The following is a 23,378-nucleotide window of genomic DNA, read 5'->3' on the forward strand; positions in this document are numbered from 1 at the left end:
GGAGGGCGTGCCTCGCCTGATTGGCGGCTCCGGGAAGAGGCGGGGCCCAGCGGCTTGGCGCTGTTCCTAGCCGCGGGGAGGGGTTGGTTGCCTCTTAATTCCCATGCATTGCCCACAAAAGCATCAAATCGTTTTTAGAAACACTCGTAAAGGCAAGAGACATTTGTAGTATGTGTGTTTGTCTTTTGATTGTGTCCTTCTGGAGAACGAATGCGGTTTGACACCACTTTAACCGCCCCGGCTCATTGGAGTTGTCGTTTGAGGAGGCCCCTACTCTCCTTGGCAGAGGCGACATAGGAAGACCCAGTCAGACTCCCAGGGTTTTCTTTATTTATTTATTTGCGACATTTATATACCGCCCTTCTCACCCCGAAGGGGACTCAGGGCGGTTTACAATTATATATACATACAATATATTATATTATACAACTATATCGCAATATTATTAGTAATATTGCATGTAATATAAATATACAATTATAATAGCGAATTATAATTATTATTACATTGTATTACATCATATTAATATTACATGTATATACAATGTATTATAATATTAGTATAGTATATTATTATTATATATCATTATATCATTAAATTGATACAGGAGATATGGTGGAAAGATGTCTAAGGGTTCCATAGCATTGAGCCAGTGCAGTTAAAAATGGTGTCAAACTTCGTTCACTCTACGATGTAGACGCACTTTTAGAAAAGCACGACCAATTTTAGAGAACAGTACCTTTTAGAGAAGAGCCAAAAACCCATTTGAGCAGAATCTTATCAAACAAATGTAATTATGCAAGGCAATTGGCTTCAGCTGTAAACTGAACAACCTGTTGTCTCTGATCTGTCAGGAAACAGAGAACATGCCAGTGCATAAAAATAGCAGTTCTTCAGAAGTATTTTTCAGCTGCACCAATATATATCTAGGGAAAGGTAAAGGTTGTCCCCTAATATTAGGTCTTCTCATGTCCGACTCTGGGGGGTTGGTGCTCATCTCCATTTCTAAGCCGAAGAGCCGGCGTTGTCTGTAGACACCTCCAAAGTCATATGGCTGGCATGACTGCATACAGTGCCGTTCCCTTCCTGCTGGAGCAGTACCTATTGATCTACTCATATTTGCATGTTTTCGAACTGATAGGCTGGCACAAACTGGGGCTAACAGAAGTAACAGCACCCCTCTCCCTGGATTCGAACCACCGACCTTTCAGTCAGCAAGTTCAGCAGCTCAGCGGCTTAACCTGCTGCAGCGTATCTACTCTCCCATAAAACAACTTGTTTTATATTATGCACTCAGGAGACTTTGGTAAAAACAACATATTTGGTTTGCTCACAACCTTTGTGTGACAATATAAATTTGCTGTTTAAAATGAAACCATTTACCAGACTGGATTTGGAAGAAAAGAATGGCCAGTGTGGTCCATTGCTGCATAATGAACAATACATATCAGATGGAGTGACTTACTTGTGATGTCATTTTATGAGCACTGCAATTGGACTGTATCAATAGTCTAGGCCAGTGGTTTTCAACCCGTAGGTCCCCAGGGGTTTTGTCCATTAACTCCCAGAAAGCCTAACAGCTGGTAACTGGCTGGCATTTCTGGGAGTTTAGGCCAAAACTCCCAGAACCACTGGGAGAACCACTGGCCTAGGCCTAAATTGTTCAGAACTTTAAATGGTAAGACCAATGCTTTGAACTGGAAATGGAGGTGCTTTCAGCAGGCAATGTGGTAGACAAAAAAATGAAGCTATATTTGTTGAGTTATTGTTACCCATCATTTGTACTAATGGGAGCTCCCAGGTTTGAAGAGGAAGCCCAATATAAATCACCGCAACCCCAGTTTGGAGGTAACCAAGAATGGCAATTCCCCACAATTTTCAACACATCCAACACCAGATTTAACAGAGGGAGAATGAAAAGCTCCACTCACATGCTTCTCCTGGATCTGGAGAAGGCCTTTGAGTAGTATTAGTACCTGGAGCTGTATCTTCCTCAGCAGCATTCACCCAATCACATTTTTCTTCTTCTCCACTCTGACTAGGTTTTTCTCCTTTTACTTTGTCATAATCCTAGGAATATTTTGCATTGGCAGAACCAAACCCAAGGAGCATTTAGCACTCTCGGATGAGATCACAGGCAAGAACATACATATGTTTATGCATACAGTAAGCCTTCCATCTTTGTGGATTTGATTATTCACCGATTTGACTGAAATGTTCTGTGTGGGAATTTCTAGGTCCTCCAGTGTAACAACCAATCATAGAGATGTTGGAGGACTTAAATATTGTTAAAGAGATCTCCCTCTCTAGGAATCTCTATATCCTTCTGTACAATCCAGTGAAGGTGTTTTCTCAAGTCAAGAAATAGCAGTGTTATTACTGTATTTGCATTTTTGTTTTTTAATTATTTTAATGTGATTCTAACTCCAGTGGAGTTAGAGTGCATTTATGTGGAGTTGACTGCATTTATGAACAATGTGAGACCTGTAGGGATATTTCTCTAATTTTACAGTATTAATTTTTAAAGGAAAAATCTGTATATTTAGAGGAGACAAATGTTAAACCATACAACTAGTTTTACATTGTATTATTCAAAGTATGAGAAGTATGCCTACTTCCCAGTATCTTGCCAGTGCAAATGATCCAGTGTGATTACCAAAGAAGCAGTGATGCAATATTTCATAATTCTTCATTATTGCTCCTAACCAGTAAAGCAAGGCTGGATAAGCTCAACCTTATTTTACATAGCTTTGAAAACAAAATCCAGTTGTCATTGAGAAACACTCTGCCTACACTCTGCTTTGAAGAATTAATGTAAGGGTAGTAGAAAGAAGAAAATAAGCTACGCAACAGGAGTAAACAAACTGGCATTTCTGCTAACATGCTTTGTGGTATTTGTTTATTGAGAAATTGTGAGTAACTACAACTGTAGTGTTCTCATATCTTGCAGCTCTTTTGTCTTCAGAAACCAGGAAAACATCTGAATATTTTTTTAATTAAGGTATACACAAAAAATACAACCCATTCTTTTCTTAACACATTGAAAACATGTGAGAAAACGCTCTGTATGCACTAAAGCAAGGATGGGAATCATGCAGCGCTGCCGATGTCTTTGAACTTTAACCACAACCTTCCTCACCTTCGGCCAGGTTGGCTGGGACTCCTAGGAACTGCAGTTCAACAACATCTTTTTTTTAAGGGGGGGCAGCTATATAATTCTCACTCCTGCACTAAATAATAATAACATCCTTTCCTTATAAGAACGTGTGGCAAACGGGCAATAATTGTGTTTTACTATTACAAGAGTTCTTTATCAATTCAAAAAGAAGACATGCTGGTAACCTCAACCAAGCAGGAAACAGCACAAGCAGTTATAAAAACCCACAGCAATTGTGAGTGTGCATCATATATGAAATTTTGAATTGTTGCATTCAAACAGGCAGAGGAGCAAATAATCTAGAACACATAAGACTAGGTAATATCAAACAATCTAAAGATGATACCGTATAAATCTGAAATAAAGTACACTTAGTCCCCCCACTTTGCTTCAATGAGCGAAAAAAGCTTTTTTTTTGTGTGTGTGTGTTTTTAACTCAACTGTTATATTTAAATATTTGCATGTTGCTCATAAAGTGGGGGGAAGGTCACACAACTGGAATGATGCAATGAGAGTAGACATGTACTATTATTTGATTTTGTGTAATGCTTCATGGCCCCTGGCTTGTGAAATTGTGAAAGAGAAACAAAATGAACAAATCTGAATGTATGAATTAGTTGAGGGGAGAGATTATTGTTTAACCATTAGTTATGCTGGTTTCTTACATTAAGGTAGGCTTTAAAGCTAATCTGTGGAAATTGTAGGGAAGCTTGAACTTCCTAGGCTCTCTTTTCTTGGCTACTCCAGTTTCCAGCCTGTCATGAAAATAATAAACTTATACTTGCCAAATAAATCTAAAAGAAGTAGGCTAAAAACCTAAGAGGCACTGACCTCTGCAAAATATTGATCTTCAATAGCACTACAGAATGTACTTTCTGTACTCAATATGTGACCCTGCCCAGGAAGGGTGAGAAACATGGGACCGATTCTGATGACAGCTGTAGGAAAAAGCCCATCGGTACTATGAACTTGCAGCCAAAGAAAGCCACTGATATCTGTAGAATTCATATTTGATGATAGTAGTGCCGACACACATTTGAATTTGTTGTGATGTGCCAAATCTTGAATGTGCCACTGTGATTTGGTTGAATACTTGACAGACACTGGCTGCTGCTGATATAGTTGTAAGAATTGGCACTTATGGGGAATAATGATCCGACAAGGAAGGAAAGGTCCAGCACTCAGCTACAGCAAAAGCGAATTAATGGAAAATGTCCCCTTACATTTTCAGAGCAGGACAATTTGTGATTGACAGAAGTCAGTCTAAAACACTACGATTTAAGATAAACCATAATTCTAACAATAACTACATTGGCTTAAACCATGGTATTTTAATTTAAAATTACAAATCTTAAAAGCTCAAAGGGAAGGCTAATAAAGACACAAAACACTTTCAGTGCAAAGACTTAAATGTTTTGGGGGTTTCTTTGGGGGGGGGGGGGGAACTTTCATCTGCTATGGGGCACTGGCAACTATTAGTGTCAATAGAGAGTCCAATAGGGTCCAAGGACACTATCCACCACTTTTATTGTTCTCTTCCTATCCTTTCAAGGGGTATTTTGCTGTTACACTTACTGATGGATTGGGGCCCCGCTGTACTAAAAACAAACTTGCATCCATGAAAGCTCAAAATGATATCATGGGACACCAATGAGGCAAGTATAATCCATAAATATATTTAGGAGGATCATGAGTGAGGTATTCCAAATTCTCACTTTTGCTGTACTGGTTGATGGAACAATTAGTGCACTTATGGAATCTCCTTCTGTTTATTGTTCCCCCCCCCCCCCAACAAATAACTTGTTGACTTTGCCTAAAGTAGTAGATGAGCTTCATATGGTGTGCTCACATTCATTCATTTGGGCTATGCTTTAACTTAAACTAAATCCAAGCACAACAGCCATCTAAAGTGCTTGCTAATTCAAGTTAATGCCCATAAATAACACAAATAGGTGTCAGCTCCTTGTGCTGATGAAACAAACCAAGAAATTCATGACCTAATGTCACAGTGCTTGAGCCTGGAAAAAAAGTCTTTTGCTGGGTGATTGCTCCAAGCTCTTGGTCATTCAATTTTAATTCATTCTTCCTCCTCCTCCTCCTCCTCTTCTTCCTCTTCCCCTTCTTTCCCCATTGTTTCCACCATGAGGTCTGCAACACAAGTCACTTCTCCAAGGCAGTTCACTGCCTTGCAAGTATATTTGCCATCATCGTCCCCACAAACTTCAGAAATGGTCAAAGAGCAGTTGCCATCCTCATCATAGTCTATCTGGAAGTGCCGGGACTCCTTGATAGATTGATCATCTTTGTACCAAATTACCTCTGGGTCAGGGAAACCTGGAAGAAAGGGGAAGAAGAGCAGGCACCACAAATCAAATTCTGACTTCCCCCCATCTGTATATATCCTTAAGAGGCTCAGAGATGATGTTCTCAAAGTCTAGCATCAGATGGGATTATCCTGGGCACATGATATTGCAGTTACAGCATTTTTAGCATAGCACAAAGGGTAGATGGAATTCAGCAAAACAATACCGATTGTGGGTGAGATGTCAACTATTGTCAAATTAAGTTAAATAAGCTAATTACAAAAGACCAGCTGCATTTGTAATTCTTACTTTATAGCAACCATACTGCATTAATTCTACAATGTAGATGCAGCCCAAAACCTTTTTGAGCAACCTTTAGCTGAAAATCTATGCGACAGAAAAGGTCTGTGAGGTTGTATGTGTGTTTCTTTATTATGATCTGCATTTTATAATGTTTTGATCTTGTTTTTAACTGTACTATTATTTAATTATTTTCAAAGTTTTGTATAAATGTTTTATTTGTATTTTGAGGCCACTTTGAGTCCTGTGTAATGAGAAAGGCATAAATCAAATAAATAAACAAATAAATAAAATACAACAAATAAATGTACAGGGCTGAGCTGTAAAACTATGTCTCTGGGCTACAGTTTAGCTTACAACATCAAATATCAACAAATCCACACATTTAGTACCTCTACGTGTCACTTCTCTTTAGTACCTCTACGTGTCACTTTTCTTGTGATAAATCATGCCTCCCCCCCATGAACACTCCCAAGCTAAGATCTATCTAAAATCCAGAAAAAAATCTTGATTCCTCTACCTCTAGCAATTGAATCGAAGCTATTCATCAAATAGAAATCTCTGAGCTCTGATAAAAATAGTGCTTCTTAAAGAATAAAACAAAACAGATAATTGGTGGGTAAGCCATAGTTCATTAGAAGGTGAAAAATCCCAGAGGAGCAGTGTTGAAAAAACAACTGAAAATAAGTCATAAACATTTCTGAAAAGTACCTTCGATTTTGCAGTCAAATCTGGCAGCACTGCCTTCCACGACTTCTGTATCATGAATTGTTTTAGAGAAATATGGTTTCACATGGGGCCTTTCTTCATCAACAGCTTCCAGGAGAGCGTTGGCAGCCTCATCTTAAGTAAACAAAGTTCTATTAATCTTATGGGAGAATTTGTCTAACAAAGATTCTAACATGTCCTTCGTCCTGCTGTGAGGTCCCCTCCCTTGAAGGACTGTGGGTCTGAGAGCAGCGAGGGTCAGGTGAGGCTCTGGGGCTGCTGGAGGACATGCCTCACTCCCAGGTGGCCTCACTCCCAGGTGGCACTCCCAGTGGCTGTGTGCCACATGGATTCCCCAGCTGTCACCCTCTGGTTCATCACCAGAGGGCAGGTCACAGGGATGGCGTGCATCATGTGACAGGAAGGTTATCTGATTTCTGGATCGAAGCCCCAAGCCAAAATTCTATAGCTGTTAATTACACTATGTAACATTATTTTTGTTCCTCGGTTATAAATGCCATTTCCTAATTGGCTCTATCATAAAAATATGGGAAAAGTTTATTAAAGGACACCTTGAAGCACATTTTGCTATAGTTTTTCAATGAATATCTCATCGAGTCTCAACCAATTCAACATTGTTTGTGGCAGCCACAAAAATTAAGTTTCTGGAGTATAACACAACTACTTTCAAAGTAAGTGCCACACAGTTAAACAAGAATGACACCTTCAAACCAGGAACAGTAAAAAATTAAATTTTGTTACATGGTGTTATAAAAGTTGAGACCTTCCCCGCCCCAATTGGATTTTGTGTGTGCCTTAGCTGCCTTCAAGTACATGTATCTGGGCTGACAATTGTTTCTAAATAAGGATACGACTGCTGCGGCACACCTATCCTTGCCAACTGTATGCCACTTTGTCATGAATGTTAACTATCAACTGAAGTTTGCCATCTTTATCTTCCTACTAAGATTGAGACTTTAAATGGCAGTAAAGGATTCCTACCAGATTATAATGTATCTGTTCAGGTGCTCAGGAGTATTTGCATGGAAAACTGCTGAAAATAACAGCAGCGTATGGGAAATGACAATGCAAAAGAAGGCCCAATACTGATGCATTAAAATATGCTCACATTTTTAACCGGGATATAAGAAAGAATTTCTGCAGATCTAGTGACTGTGATAAGGGAAGGTTTAGAAAACATTTGTATTTGGCAGGGGGAACCAGCATGGTTTGTGTGTTGGATCATGACTAGGAGTCAAATCCGTGCTCAGCCATGAAACCCATTAGATGATTTTTGAAAATTCACTCACTCTCAGCCCCAGATGAAGGCAATGACAAACCTAGTCTGAACAAATTTTGCTCAAAAAACCATGTGACAGGTTTGCCTTAAGAGTAGTCATAGGGGAGAAACATCATGACCAAACACAACAGAAACAAAGTAGGTGAAAGAAGAAATTGCACTGCAGGCTGTACAGAGCCATGAGCAGTATACATTCCAAAGGCATGCTCAGTATGAGAACTAGCCCACTACTGTGTTTGCATATGTTATCCAAATTTCCCTACCTTCAGCTTCGATCTTCTCTGTACTAACAGGACTGGTTGGTGAAGTTGAAGAAGACTTCCTCCCACTGAGGCCAGACATCTGTGCCAGAGAGGACAGTCTTCCAATGGCACGGACAGCATTTCCTGTTTTCTGGAAAATGGCACAGAAATGAATCCTTTCTCATTATTCCTCATCTTCAAAATGTTTATGAACTAAAGAGAGGATTGAGAAAAACCAAGATCTTTAAGATCATTTGATGCTACAAAAGGAGGTCTGGAAGACATGTTTTAAGTGGAGGTAGAGAACTCCTCTAGGACTATTTTCACAACTTGCAGGGTCAGATTCAGCTTGTACTGTCAGATATCCATGTTATATTTGAAGGAGCTACATCTTTAAGTTTCCACTTAAAAAGCAAGAGTATAGAATGAAAGTAAAGGGGGTCCTGACTGACAGGAATGGAGTATTATCAAAATCATTTCAAAATGATAAAATTCTTGATCTCTCGTTTCCCTTGCTTTTACATCAGCATCACTCAAAATGTCCCAGAGAAAAATCTCCTTCAGTTTTTCCTATTGTCTCAAAAAATCTTTCTTACAGACTCTCCAAATATATATATACAGGCAGTCTCCGAATCACAAAAATCCAACCTACAAATGACATATAGTTAAGAACGGAGATGAGACAACAGGAAGTGGGAGAAATCATCACCTAGGAAGGGAAATTCACCCCTGAAAGCATTACTACCATGGGGAAAAGGTATCACCACTGATGCTTTCTCACCAATCCTTATTTTCACAACAAACCATATTTTCCAACTCCAATGATCACGGGGACAGAAAGTGAGGTGAAATCTTCTGAACAAGAGCACAGACAGCAAAACAAAGACTACAGGAGTGTTAATCCTTACCTATGCTATACAAAATGTATGGCATGTGCGCGTATATATATATATATATATATATATATATATGGTTGGAGTTACACTAAAAAAATGTACCTGTTCCGACCTACATACAAATTAACTTAAGGACAAAATTACAGAACCTCTCTTGTTTGTAACTTGGGGACTGTATTCCAAATAAAGCCTATATATTATTAATTTCCTTTAATTAGTCTTAATTTATGTTCTTTGCAGTTCATGGGATGAAAAGAAGAGAACTTCAGATGTTCTCCAATATCCTCCAACAACAAGTCTGTCACGACAAAAGCTTTCTATCTCCACACTATGCCTAAAGTCATGAGCATGAGAAATGAAAGACATGAAATGTATACATGTTCCCATACAATGCATTACCTGCCATTTCCTTCTGGCCATGTACTTTTTCATTCTATCTTTGGACAGTTTTTTGGCTTCCATAGTTTTGGTGTCTTTTTGCAGCCAAGGATGCTGAAGGCATTGAGTACAATCTAAACGGTCCCTGTGAGTTTAGATAGAGACTAATCAGAAGTGCAATGCAAGTTTTATGAAAATAATACGCATACAGGATCCTATTTACTTCCCCAATATCGCAACATGGATTGTTAGATTACTTTCTAAATGCAGTTGGGTATGCTCAGTTTCAATATTGGTACTTATTGTGAAAACATACCTGTTCTTCATGAAAAAGTTCCACTACGTCCTGGACATAGTCAAAGACGTTGCCATTAATGACACTGTCTCCCCTGAGTCTCTGACCCAAGGATTGTACAGCATTAGCTCCAATCCCTGGATGAATCAAGGACTGTACATTCTTTGACCAGACATAGAGCAAAATGCAGCTTGGCAAATTCTAGACCACTTGTGGCAAATGCAAGGCCTGTGTGCCGAATCTGGCCTGCCGAATCTGGCCTGCAGAATCTGGTCATTTTATGTGACCCGCAAGGTCTTCAATGCCAGAGTAACATAGGTACATTCATACAGTCTCACAATTACAAAAGGCCTTTGAAGACAGAAATTAGGCTGATGTGGCTTTCGGTGAAAATGAATTTGACACCCCTGTGTTCTAGACTATCAGCCTTCAAGGTCTCTTCTTTGGTGAGACTGCCTCCTACTGTTTCCAGGGTAAAAGTATTCTATCTATAACTGACAGTTAAAAGAAACATCTGGGAGAAATATTTAAAGAATCACACTGGCTGACAATGTGCTTCTTCTGAGGTCAGAACATTGGTGGAGATCTGAAGCTCTAAATAGCTGTGGCCTTCATATCTGAAGGAGCATCTCTCCCTTTGTTCACCTCACAAACTATTCAGATGTGCAGAATGGATGACTTCTATGTTCCACGGTTGGAATTGGTATAAGATGCTGAGATGAAGCGGAGAGCCTTCTCAACTACGGTAAGTGTATTATGGGATGTCCTAACCCCAGAGATTCAGGCAGCATTGACAAAGGTCTCATTTTGGAACCAAATAAAACTGGTATTGTGGTTTGAATGTTGGACTACAGCTCTGGAGATCAGGGTTCGAATCTCTGTTTGGCTATGGAAACCCACTGGGTGATCATGGACAAGTCACACTCTTTCAGCCTCAGATAGAGTCTTTATAGGGTCTCAGAAATGGCTTGAAGGCATGCAACACAAAGAACAAACTTACCAAACACAGTTCAGCTAAGGTTTAGCGTAGATAATGTCAATTATTGGCTTTTAAATATTATTTTAGGTTGCATTTTTAAATTCTTGGCCTTAGGTCTAGGCTCATATTTAAATTAATAAAATACATAGTCACGAAGAAGCAAAGAGATAGAGATAAGTAAGATGACATTCAAACCAGGCCAAATTGTTGTCCTGAGGTAGTATGCTCATAAAGGGCATGTTTCACAAAATGGAAAGCTCATGAATCAGTAAAATGACCATATGACTACAATTATATCTTATGCTTCACTGGTGAGTATAAATTTTACAACGAGCCCTCTACATCTATTTGCCCCCGCAAGCACCATGTGCTGGTGAATTGCACTGTTGATTAATAAAGGGACTATTACAATTTATAAGAGGCAGTTTAAATGCATCATAATTTTTAAGTTAATATTTGGTTTCATAATAACCATTTTACATCAGAAAGGACCTTCGCTTTCAAAACTATGAGAATCTTATGTGAAATTACTCTCCAGAAGAAGATATAGTTTTTCCTGTTGGATAACTAGTAGTTCAACCATGGAGGTCAAAAATAGAAAACAAAAACGTAGACACAAAACTGTAGTTCTTCTTGCAATTTACACACTGAGGTCTCACGGTACAGGTAGAAAAAGATGCAGAATTGTGGTAATATTGAGAAGTTTATGCAATTATGCTTTGTGGGTGCAAAACTGAGGGCATGGATATTATGCGGACATATCAACAATAACAAGGAAGGAGTTATATGTAAGGAATATTTACTTCATATCTTTCTTTAGAAGGTTGCTTATGAAGTCCTTGGCATCATCAGAGATTTCATCAAAAGCTTCATCATCAAAATCCCAAGTGGCTGAGGTGACATTGGCTAAAGTCTCATTGTCATTGTCACCCATAAAAGGGGAAAGTCCACTGACTCTGAAGAGTAAAGTAAAAACAATGTGAGAATGCAATATGAGAAATAGGTATACATTCAATCTACATTCAATGGCTGTATGCATACTGAACTCAAGATGGGAGGTATATCGTAATTTGATCTTACCATAGTGGAACAGACGGATCAACCAAATAGTTACATTGAAGGAGGCATTCTTAAGAATATGTGTTGTTGAATGCTTTCATGGGTTGCTGTGAGTTTTCCGGGCTGTATGGCCATTTTATTCTGAGAATAGTACAGACTCACACTGAGGGCATGGGCTGTATAAGAAAGTTGTATGTGCTTGTGGATCAACTTTTCCTATATTTTCCTACATATGTCAGGGATATGAGTGTACAGAAATCCTAAGTTTTCTCTATAGCCAATGTTGATTTTGAAGTACTGGGGGAGTTATTCCATTATTTAGCCACATGAGGGAACCAGTGAACTGGAACAGTCTTTTAAAAAGAATGCAAAGAGGTGAAAAAATCCAGCGCTTCCACTTAATGTGAAAACTGAATCATCCAGTTTTTGTATGCAGTGGACCCTCTGGTATCCATGGGAGTCTGGTTCCAGGTCTCATCATGGACATGAAAAAAGTGGCAGACAATCAAGCCCCATACTATTAAATGGAGGCAATGTGAATATGCACGCTTCTGTGTATTAGTGTTCATGTCACTGCTATTTTTTTAATAGGGGTCCAAGGCCCCATGTTAGTAAATGCTTGAAATCATGGGTCCAGATAGCCCATCGTAGTCCACTTAGAAAGAAATAATGTAGATACCTAGCAAACAGAATGGGTGCCACAACAACGGCATGGCAGTGCACAATATAGGAAAGGTGAGTATTCACCCATTTTTAGCCAGGGTGCCCTTGCATTCCACTTCATAGCCGACATCTCTGCTTGAAAAGTCACATGAGGGAGTGTCTCGTCCAAGTTTGATTTAAGGATGAGGGACCATTAAAAGGAAAAGCAGCACACTTGATAGTGAGCAGCGAGTACACAACTCACCTGCTTATAAATCTTTCTCACGGTTGTGATTGAACTGTCTCTATTTAAAATTATTACATAGGAAATTGAGTTGCCATGTTGATCTTAGGGAATATGAAATATAAAAAACTGGTCAAAACATTTCAGAGGATTTGCAGTAAAATTTCACAAATGTGAAAAAAATCTTTAGAAATACATAAAAAGAGCAGTATGATAGGGAAGGATTTACATGAAGTAAACCCATGTAAATCCTACATGTATATTGGCATTTTCTCTTTAGAAAATCAATTCTGTTTGACTGGGAGAGGCTTTTGACAGTGACCAAAGATGTTTGCTTTTCAACAGACATTGGATAGCAACACTATATCATTCAATACTGTTTTATTGTTTGTGAACTAACATAGTATAATGGTTTGGGTGTTGGATCAGAATGCTGAGACACTAGGATTCAAATCCTGGCTCGGCCATGGGATCTCACTGCGAAAATCACACTCTCTCAGCCCTAAAGGAAGGCAACCAAATATCTCCCCTGAATAAATCTTGCCAAGAAAATCCTATGATAGAGTTCCATAATTCAGAGATAACTTGAAAGTATGAAGCAACAAACAAGTTGTCTCCAGCTAATTCTAAACGGAAAGACAGAACAAGGGATGTTTTAATAAAAGTAACAATTATACAACACTAAATTCCATTTCGAAAGCCTGCTCCATTCTGAACTATAGACCTGAAATGCCACAAGAACTATTCAATTGCATAAGACGCAAGGGAACTTGAAGGCATAAACAGACATATAAAGTTGTTTTTTTTTAAAAAAACACTGCCTTTAATATATTTCTGGAGAGAACCATGATTTTTTTTATTGAAAGGGGAAATATAGGGAGTACAGGAAAAGAAACTGCTGGAACACATAATGAAATTTATCTTTAGAATGTCTCCATCTTTATCGCAAATACTCTTGACCCAGTTCTCTGATCTCAGTTTTATTTAATACTCATGTAAAAGAGTGATGGAGCAATATTTTTAGAAACCATGGAAACTATTTCATTTCTGCAATCTTAAAGTCCAAGTAAAAATATGAGCAGCAACTTCTAGAAAGTGGGTTTAAGTTGAAGCTTTGCAGTTCCTACCATAACTAACAGTGAACTGTTTACTGGAAAAATATTTTCCAGGTATTTAACCTAGGCATCTTCCTGGCAAGGGAACCATGGCAAGCTCAAAAGTCTATTAAGGGCATCTATTTTAATAGAGGCAGAACAGAGCTGTATATCCTTTGCATGATCAAGGCTAGAATGAAACCCAGGTCAATTCTCCAATGTCACAATCAGCATCTGGAGAAAAAAATTGACTAAAATCCAGCATGACATCATATCACTGGGATTTCATTCATTTTCCAGTGGTGCAAGGAGTAGCACAATTGTATTTGGGATCACTAGGCACACTAGTAGTTGCAAGGACTAGCTCTGCGACACTTCTGCGGCTGACTACAAAACTAGCGATATAGCCAGAAACTATGCTTGCTGCTACCCTTACATATATAGTTCAGGTGTCCAATGGTGTCATTTCAATAAGCAGAAACAATATAGACACAATATTTTTGCTCATGAAATTACATCAATGGAAATTGACCAGAAAGACCTACATTTCTGAGTTTAAGTCTTCTGCAAAAAACAGGTATGGGTAAAAGGTTTTTAAGTTAGAGCACAGGAATCACACTCTAGAAATGAATATTACAATGGAGCTGTTAGTGCAAATTATAGGGTGTACACCATTACAGTGATACTGAATATTTTAAATCTGTACAGGATCATGAAAAATCAATGCTCAGTCAAAGCCAAGAGACACTAGCTACAGAGAACCAATAAGCAATACAATAATTCAGACCAAATGGAAGGATAGAGGAGAAAATCTAAATTAGAGAAAACAGTACAGGGAATAAATTGCTTATATGGGAGTTTACAAAGGACTGCAAAATATAGTTTTAGGAACAAAGAATAAAGGTAAACCTTGCTAAGAATGACTTTGTTACCGTTTTTTGTATTGATTGATACATTCATTTATATTCTAAATCTCTGACCTAAAAGAAGTCTCAGAGCATCTTGGCAGCATATATAACATCAAATCATATGATGTGTGTGTTGCCTTTGGGTTGCCTATTTAGTTATGTGACCCCATTAATTCCATTAGTTTTTCTTAGGCAAACAATACTCCGATGTAGTTTTGCCAGTTTTTTTCTTCTAAAATATAGCCTACAATATAGCCTATAAACTAAGGCTGACCCTGCTTAGTTTTCAAGATCAGACAGGATCTACAGCCTATGGAATATATAGCACTCTAAATCAAAGGATGCTTATGTAATAAAAGAAAGCGGGAAACAGCAATACCAGGAAAGAGGAATTAACAGTAACAGAAAAAACTCCAAGATCAGAACCAATATCAGAAAGCACATGAAAACACATTATAGTTTTAACTTGCCATTCAAATGAATTAGAATGGGGTGAAATCTCCACTAACATCCTGTAAACATGGACATTCAGAGTAAAAACAAATATGGAAACTGAGAAAAGAGAAATAAATGGTCTAGTGGCAATAAAAATAATAATTCCAAAACCAATGGTGAGCTGGCCAGATCAATGGTACGACTGACTCTTGTCCTTCCCTTGCAGTTTTCTGGGCTCTCTTGAAAACCAGTTCTAGGTTTCCCAGTTCCCCAGAACGGTTTTATGGGGTGCACATGGGACTATGATGGGTTCATTGGAATCACCTCTCAAGATTATAGTTCCCATAGTGTTTGCAGTATGTGCTGCTAGTTTCCAGACATTGTTCTAATAAACAACAAATGGAAATCCAGAGTGACAATACATGACTAGCTGGAAATTCTACATCTAACTTGATAAATCAGAGAGGGGGCCAGCTGTCTACATGACAATAGAAAATGGCAAAATAATTCAATTTGCAGATTTTTTAATAATATTCTCCTTCACAACGTTTCCCAATGATTAAGTGAAGCAAATGTCAGGTTGATTTCTAAGAAGGAACTACGGCACTTGTGAATGACTATGCCTGACAGATAGGTAGAAATGCTGTGAATTTAATAAGGAAACATACAACATTCTCTGCTTCATAAATATGGCATTAACATGTCAATAAGCCTTGATCCAGATGTGAATTTATATGTTCCAGGGAGTTTCCAATAAAAAGAGGATTTGAAGAAAGAGGAGTGTTTGGCTGAAGTATAACCCAGAATTAAAGGGCTTTTCTGTATAATGCCTTGATCTGCTGTGGTATATAGAGAGACTCAGGAATGCACGCAATGTCTGGAAACCATGTCCTCAGAGAAGCAGTTTAGGGGTATGTTTACCCTGGGGAAGGTTAAGGGGTAATAGCATAGCCATGTTTAAATAACTGAAAGGATGTCATGTTGAAGATGGAGCAAGCTTGTTTTCTCCAGATGTAGAGACTATTGTAGAACTAAGACATTTTGACATTAATTTAATGCCCATGGCTCAACACTAAGGAATCATGGGAGTTTCAGTTTTACAAGGAGTATAGCATTCTCTGCCTTGTCAAAGTACAAATTCCAGGATTCTATATCACTGAGCCATGCATTAATTCTACAGTGTGAATGCAACCCTTGACACGGAGCAATGGATTCAAACTCCAGGAAAAGAGATTCTGCCTAAGCAATATAAAAAACTTCCTGATGGTAAAAGTTATTTGACAGTGGAATAATGCAGTTCCTTGGAGTGTGATACAGTCTCCTTTTTTGGAGATTTTAAAACAGAATCTGGATGGCCATCTGTCAGGATGGCAAAATGGGGTTGGAAAATGGGATTGGAAAGATTGGCATTTGAGGTATCTTCCAATTCTATTATTCCATATATATGAGTCTGTGAGTATGTGCACATGCATGCCCATTTGAATCAGAAATAAGCTTTTCATCAACAAGATTGGAAAAACTTTCAAGATCTCACTTGGCAGCTTACTTACAAGATATAGCAGATGACTCCTATGCTCCACATGTCTGTAGCATACCCAATAGGCTCATAATTTATAACTTCTGGCGCCACAAACTCTGGTGTCCCAAAGAGGACCTTCAGAGAACCTGTATTTTCTGTGAAATGTAAGAGGAAAAAAAAAGCTAAATGTACCAAGTAAAAATAATCTGTTCCCTATATTTTGTTCTTTTTAATACTTCTCTTTGTCCTGATACAGCCCCAGGGCAAGTTCCCAACTTGTCTAGAAATAAAACAGGCTGAGAAACTGTAATTTACCCAAGACTACTTCAAAGCTAAGCAGGGATTTGAGCCCAGATCAACGCAGTAAACCCAACAATAGGGATGAGCAGGTTGTGGCCTCCAAGATGCACCTTCTTTCAGCTGTAACCAGAAGATTCAATGTCCAGTGAGAGGAGAGAACCTGCCACTTCTCAACCATTTTAGATAACAAACTGGAAAGGCAGAAGGGTACCACTGTTCCCTCCTCCCCAATTCTGTAGATGATACAAATAGAACCCAAGATTTTTATTGGATTAAAAATTCCAATATTGCACAAAGACAGAATGCATGCACCTAAATATGGGCTCATGTACTGATGGAGTACATGTGTGCACAACCTGTAGCTGTTCATGTATTGCATACAACTCTTGTTATCCCTAGCTACTGGGCATGATGACAGGGGCTGATGGGTGTTGCGAGCCCAACTTCTGGAGGGTCACTGGTTCCCATCTTCTCAGGCAGAGGTACTCGTGCTGTTGCTGCAGTGGACCTTCATGTTGTTGCCTGCTTATGGCAACCAAAGACAAACTCATTGAAGGAAGGCAGAAGTGACCTCCCCCCGAAAAAATCAGAGGGGGGGTCACTTTTGCCTTCCTTTGAGGCTGAGAATGTTTCTTAGACTGACCAATGTCTCAAGGAACATGAAATAAAGTTTAGGATTGTATTTTCATGGAACAGACCTAATGTGAAGGTTATCACTTACCACTTTTCCAGATCAGCACTTCAGTACATTATATAAATCAACTTTGGACAAGGACAAAGTATTTTTGGAAACAGGCCCTTTTAGTGCCCTATGCAGAACAAATCAATTTCTACTTTGAAAAAAAAAGTCAAAGAAGGCACCCCACACAAGGAAAATGCCCCCCAGTCCTCACATGTGAAGTTCTAAACATACCAAAAAAGGTCAGGAAAACTATCGTGCTACATCTTTGGCATTCCCCAGCAAAACAGAACAACTAATTATTTGCAGAAACTGACCACAAAAGGCCCAGTGGTCTTAACTAATTTAAATGACTTCAAAGCTTGGGAGATTAGTTGTACCATTTCTTTTAATTACTGGTGACAATACAATGAGGAAAAAGAAAGATCTGAGGTTGAAAACATATGATCATATACTTCTTTCTCTGTGTTATCTCTGTGGAATTTACAAAGAGGGCAAACTAAAAAATGTCTGGAATGAATTCATCCAGCAATTTTTACATTTGAAAATCTAGATACAGGGGGAAGAACCCAACTGCTTTGGTGAAGTGACTAGAGTGCAGAAGTGAGGGAGATTTAAGTTCAAATCACCTCTCAAGCATTGTATGGGATTACCTGGAGACAGATATGACCTCGATTTCACATAGTTGTTGTGTGGATAAACAGAATAAGTACACTACAACTTAGCTACACTTCTATTCAACATTGTTTTGCCCTATAATTTTGTGAGTGCTAGACAAAATTTTATCCAGTATTATTTTGCTGGAGAGGAAACTTTCTGTAGACATTAATGTAAGAAATCAGTTTATTTCTAATTCATGTCAGTTATGTTTGTATTGGTTATGCAATTGTGACGGGCATCCTGTAAGTGCCATACGCAGGTGTAAGTCCGTTTATCTTGCCTATGTATGGTCTTTTAAAGTAATTACAGAGATAGATAATCTCTTCTACCTGCACCAGCAATCAAATGGTGAATTAGAATAGCCCCCCATGAATGAATGCTTTCTAGGGGGTAAAGAGTGAAGGGAATTAGAGAAGTATCTGGCAATGATTCCATGATCTAATGCAAACCAAATGGTGTCATCCTCTGAGACCTCTGGTTCTTGGTGGAAGATGTCCTCAGTTTGCCTCAGGCTAAGGGGAAAAAAACCAGACATGACTCTGACCTCCACTTCTGCTCCCCACCCAGCAAAGAAATGGAGCTATAGTGGAGTCCCAGATGCTTATTTAGCTATGTAGAATCTTGATCAATGTGTGATTTTGTTACAAATCTGTACAAAATGTAGTGTATATCATGTACTTAATTTAGTACAGTAGAGTCTCACTTATCCAACATAAACGGGCCGGCAGAATGTTGGATAAGTGAATATGTTGGATAATAAGGAGAGAATTAAGAAAAAGCCTATTAAACATCAAAATAGGTTATGATTTTACAAATTAAGCACCAAAACATCATGTTATACAACAAATTTGACAGAAAAAGTAGTTCATTACACATTAATGCTATGTAGTAATTACTGTATTTACAAATTTAGCACCAAAATATCATGATATATTGAAAACATTGACTACAAAAATGCGTTGGATAATCCAGAACGTTGGATAAGTGAGTGTTGAATAAGTGAGACTCTACTGTATTCTTGATTTCTCTAGAAAAGAAGTATTTATAAACATAGTTTATGTAAATGCATACAATTCAGAAAATATTTTCCACCAAAGATGTATTTTGCTAGTTTTATGTGATAACAACACACTGCAACGTTTAGAAAAGTGCAAACCCTGAATTGTAATTACACCCTGATTGGCACATCAGACCAGGAAGAGCTGATCAGATCTGTTAGCAGGATACAGACTAAATCTCCCAAACATCCTTATCTTCAATCCCACTGTTAAGCACTAAGTTCTGTCTGTCCTCCACATGAACTCAGTGCCTTCTGAAGTCTAGTCAGCCGGCACTGCTCTTTGGGAAGCCTCCAGGGCTGCTCAGTAAAAGGGCAACCGAGAGTTGGGCTTTCAGTGGCTGCTCAGAAGCTCTGGAAACTCTGAATAAGACCATTCTGAGATCATTCATTCCAAGTCAGCGGTTCTCAATCTTTGGTCCCCCAGCTGTGTGGGACTTCAATTCCTAGGAGCTCCAGGCTGCTTGACCAACTTTGAGGACTTCTGGGAGCTGAAGTAGAAAACACCTGGAAAACCAAAGAGTGGCATCCATTGTTCTAAGTGAATTAGGAGAGACTATGGTCATCCAAAGTGTAAATCTCTTCAAACCTGTCTTCCATGGGATATACGTCAGTTTTGAATGCAAAACAGTGGGTCTGAGGTCTCATGTATCAGAAAATGCTCCTTAAGGTGTTCACAGTTCTTATGAAACTGCTTGTATTAACACCATGTATTTATTTATTTTACCTAGTCTTCGTGCAAGTCCAAAGTCAATCAACTTGATTCTTGTGCCAGTCTTGTTGACACACATAATATTTTCAGGCTTCAAATCCAGATGCACAATGGCCTGCTTATGAATGTACTGCACGCCTTCTGAAATCTGTTTCATGTATTTAATACACTCCCTCTCTGTTAGTTCAAAGTCCTCATCGATGATTCTCTCAAAGAGTTCTCCGCCAGAAACACTAAAATAAAATTAAAAGGAGATTCTTTTAAAAAAAGAATTTTGAATAGGTAAACACACTGTTATGAAAAATGTGGGAAGACAACCTAGATGTGTTAAAGTGATGCATTCTGCGAGAGGAGAAGGAGGTGGGGAAGGGTAAATGAACCAAGGGGCTGCTTCAGTGTACTCCAAGCACTTATTTGGTCCAGCATCTATCAAGCATTTATTTTCATTTATTGGCCAAAATGTACATGCACATGCATGATACTTTCATCAGAGAATATCTTCCAAAAGTGTACATTAACATTCAATGGAATTAAACAACTTAAAATCTAAACATAACAGTGAAATAAAGAAGATTAGAAATTTCAACCACCACTAAAAATGTAAAACTAAATGTGGTTGTTTGTGGAAATAAAAAAAACAACCACATTAGGACAGACAATATGTACATGAGTAGAATACATGTACTCTAGTCTAAATTGTTTTTGAAAGATAGTAGCTTCAGGAGGTAAAAGAAATGAATCCTGTGCAATGCTGTACACAATCCAACAAACGTTGCATATTCCTTTATTTTCCATCAGGGCTGCCAGATCTTGGTTCCAACCTCGGTAGGATGGCTTTATATGTATGTATAATTTATTTTACCCACTATCTGCAACTTGGTCAATTATTGGGTCTAAAATAAATCTTCAGTTTACGAAGAAGTTACATAACATGATTGCATCTCTGTGCCATGCCATTGTGGCTGCTTTTTAAAGGCAGGAAGCTGGGGATGGGAGGAGGAAAGGGAAATCTGTGCACCATTTTCTTAGGCACCATCTACACTGCTATATAATGCAGTTAAACTGCATTGAACCGCATCATATGAGTCTATACTGCTATATAATGTGGTTCAATGTAGTTGAACTGCATTATATGGCAGTGTAGATAGGGCCTCAGAGCAGCCTCAGAGTTATCTTAATATTTTGCTCTAGTGATCAAGACACTGATATTTTCCATTCTTTCCCTGTTAACAGAGTAAAATAGAAAGTAGCAGCCAATGAGAATTATGGAACGGAGTTTCTCACCTTCATGCCTCAGTCAAAACTCCCAATATTGGTGTATAAATTGGATTCATCTTTTAATGCTAAAATTAGACTGTGAAATGACCCATGGATAATCGAGGGCCATTCTGCAAACACGGGAAAATGTCAACACTGCCACAGGGGGGCACTTCCCATGGCTACCACCGCCACCATTTTCCCACCTAGGCATTCAAAATGGTCTTTTATTACTCTACTCAGAGGAAGGGGTAGTTTCTCTTTCTGATAAAAAATTAAGCTAAAATACTGACATTGACCCATGGGTAAATCAAACCAGGTTTTTGGGGTAACTATTTAAATTAAAAAATTAGATTGTATATAAATACATACAGTATGTGAGAAATGTGGAAATAGTACATAATGGAACTTAATTTGCATGTAACAAAAACAATCTTATATCAGAAGTCCTATAGTGTACCTGAAGAATAAAGAAATATCAGCCTCCTATTTAAGAAAGAAGGTACTTCATGCCAGATTGGAAATTGCTTCTGACATCCTCTGAAGTAAAGTTTTCCAGCTCCCAAAAGTGAATGATCCAGCAAAAATGCTCTTTGGCGATACTGATGCCACTAGGACTAATCTTTTAGTAAATTCATCTTGGGAGACAGGAAGGAAGTTACTGTCATCTATGGGTGTTAAAAAAGAATTTGGGAAGCTACTCTGAAGAAGAACGAAGGCAATAATACAATAAAAAACACAATCAAGGAGTAGTAGCATAATTCTGTGGAGAATAATGCTCTATCCAGCACCATGCTGGATACTTGTAGCATGTCATTAGATTTATTCACCTTAAGAACAAATTTCCAAGCTGGTTAGCTAGATATGCAAACTGCCAGTTCTGGAAATCAGTAAACCAAATACAGTGAATAAAATAAATGTCATATACAGTAAAATAGAGGAGAACATGCATATTAGAGCCTCAAGAAACCTTCGTAAGGATGTAAGGCTGTGATCCCAAGAGTATAAACACTTTAACATAAGTACTTTTCCTTTGATTCATACTTACAGTTCCAAGACCATGACAATGTTTGCTTTCTCTTCAAAGGCATCTACACATTGGACAAGCTTTGGATGGTGCAGGCAATTCATAATGCCAATCTCTTGTCTTATGTTCTCCTTATCTTTAGCTGAATAGGCTTTGAAAAATTTCCCTGCCCAAACTTTTCCAGTTTTCTTCTCCACAATCCGGAAAACCTGTCCAAATTTTCCCCTGAAAAGTGCAGAATAATTCCTATGAAATCATTTACAAGTGCTTATGGGTCAGTATACAACACGTTGTACATGTACAGTAGTGTCTCACTTATCCAAGATAAATGGGCTGGCAGAACATTGGATAAGCGAAAATCTTGGATAATAAGGAGGGATTAAGAAAAAAGCCTATTAAACATAAAATTACATTATGATTTTACAAATTAAGCACCAAAACATCATGTTTTACAAGAAATTGATAGAAAAAGCAGTTCAATATATAGTAACGTTATGTAGTAATTCCTGTATTTACAAATTTAGCACCAAAACATTGCAACATTTACCACAAGAACAATGACTACTAAAAGGCAGACTGCCTTGGGATAATATAGAACATTGGATAAGTGAAGCTCGGATAAGTGAGACTCTACTGTATATATAATAGCAGAACAAGCTGTCTGATGCCCTGGAATTGCTTCTGTGAATCTTGGTCTCAAAAGTTGTGCAGGCACTAAGATCAGTGAGGAAGGAGTCGCATGGAGAGAGACAATAAGTATATGGTGAAATAGTCATACAAAAATCAGATTCTGTGTTTGCCAACCTAATTCATTTAAAAATACATAAAAGAAATCTGTTGTACTTTTGAGATTAACTGAGAAAAAGAAATTTCTAATAGAAGCTTTTGTGAACTCTGGTCCACTTCATCAGATGCCAGACTAGTCCAGTTTAATTTACTTTGGCAGAAGCCTTCAGGAGCTCAAGCAGAGTTTTTCAATAACACATAATGTACAAACTTTTCAATGTGATATTGTGAACCAAAGCCTTTGATGTGAAAAAACATGCACATTTCTACTAGTAGTAGCTTCTTTCCATACTCAGGAAATTCATTTTGATTTCAAAATTTAATTTTAGTTTTTGAGAATCATCTACATTTGATATAGTAAAAAGACAGCTGCATCACTGTATTGTTCTAGATGCATTTCCAGAATCTTTTTGAGTCAAAAGTAAAGCAGTGCCAGGTAGC

The 23,378-nt window shown here is 38.2% G+C and overlaps 1 protein-coding gene across 1 annotated transcript in view; it reads right to left on the minus strand.

Annotated features, from left to right (window-relative positions):
* Nucleotides 1-2,882: 2,882 nt before the first annotated feature.
* mylk (myosin light chain kinase) overlaps nucleotides 2,883-23,378 on the minus strand; it is a 263,208-nt gene continuing 242,712 nt past the window's right edge. Inside the window, exons 25-32 of the mRNA XM_008109540.3 lie at nucleotides 22,173-22,376; nucleotides 19,883-20,100; nucleotides 16,491-16,614; nucleotides 11,362-11,514; nucleotides 9,306-9,429; nucleotides 8,032-8,161; nucleotides 6,472-6,603; nucleotides 2,883-5,491 (exon numbers count right to left, since the gene is read on the minus strand). Of these exons, the coding sequence (XP_008107747.1) occupies nucleotides 5,235-5,491; nucleotides 6,472-6,603; nucleotides 8,032-8,161; nucleotides 9,306-9,429; nucleotides 11,362-11,514; nucleotides 16,491-16,614; nucleotides 19,883-20,100; nucleotides 22,173-22,376 (1,342 nt within the window). The 3' untranslated portion in view covers nucleotides 2,883-5,234. The remainder of the gene's footprint in view (nucleotides 5,492-6,471; nucleotides 6,604-8,031; nucleotides 8,162-9,305; nucleotides 9,430-11,361; nucleotides 11,515-16,490; nucleotides 16,615-19,882; nucleotides 20,101-22,172; nucleotides 22,377-23,378) is intronic.

This window comes from Anolis carolinensis, chromosome 1 (assembly GCF_035594765.1).
Source record: "Anolis carolinensis isolate JA03-04 chromosome 1, rAnoCar3.1.pri, whole genome shotgun sequence".
NCBI lineage: Eukaryota > Metazoa > Chordata > Lepidosauria > Squamata > Dactyloidae > Anolis > Anolis carolinensis.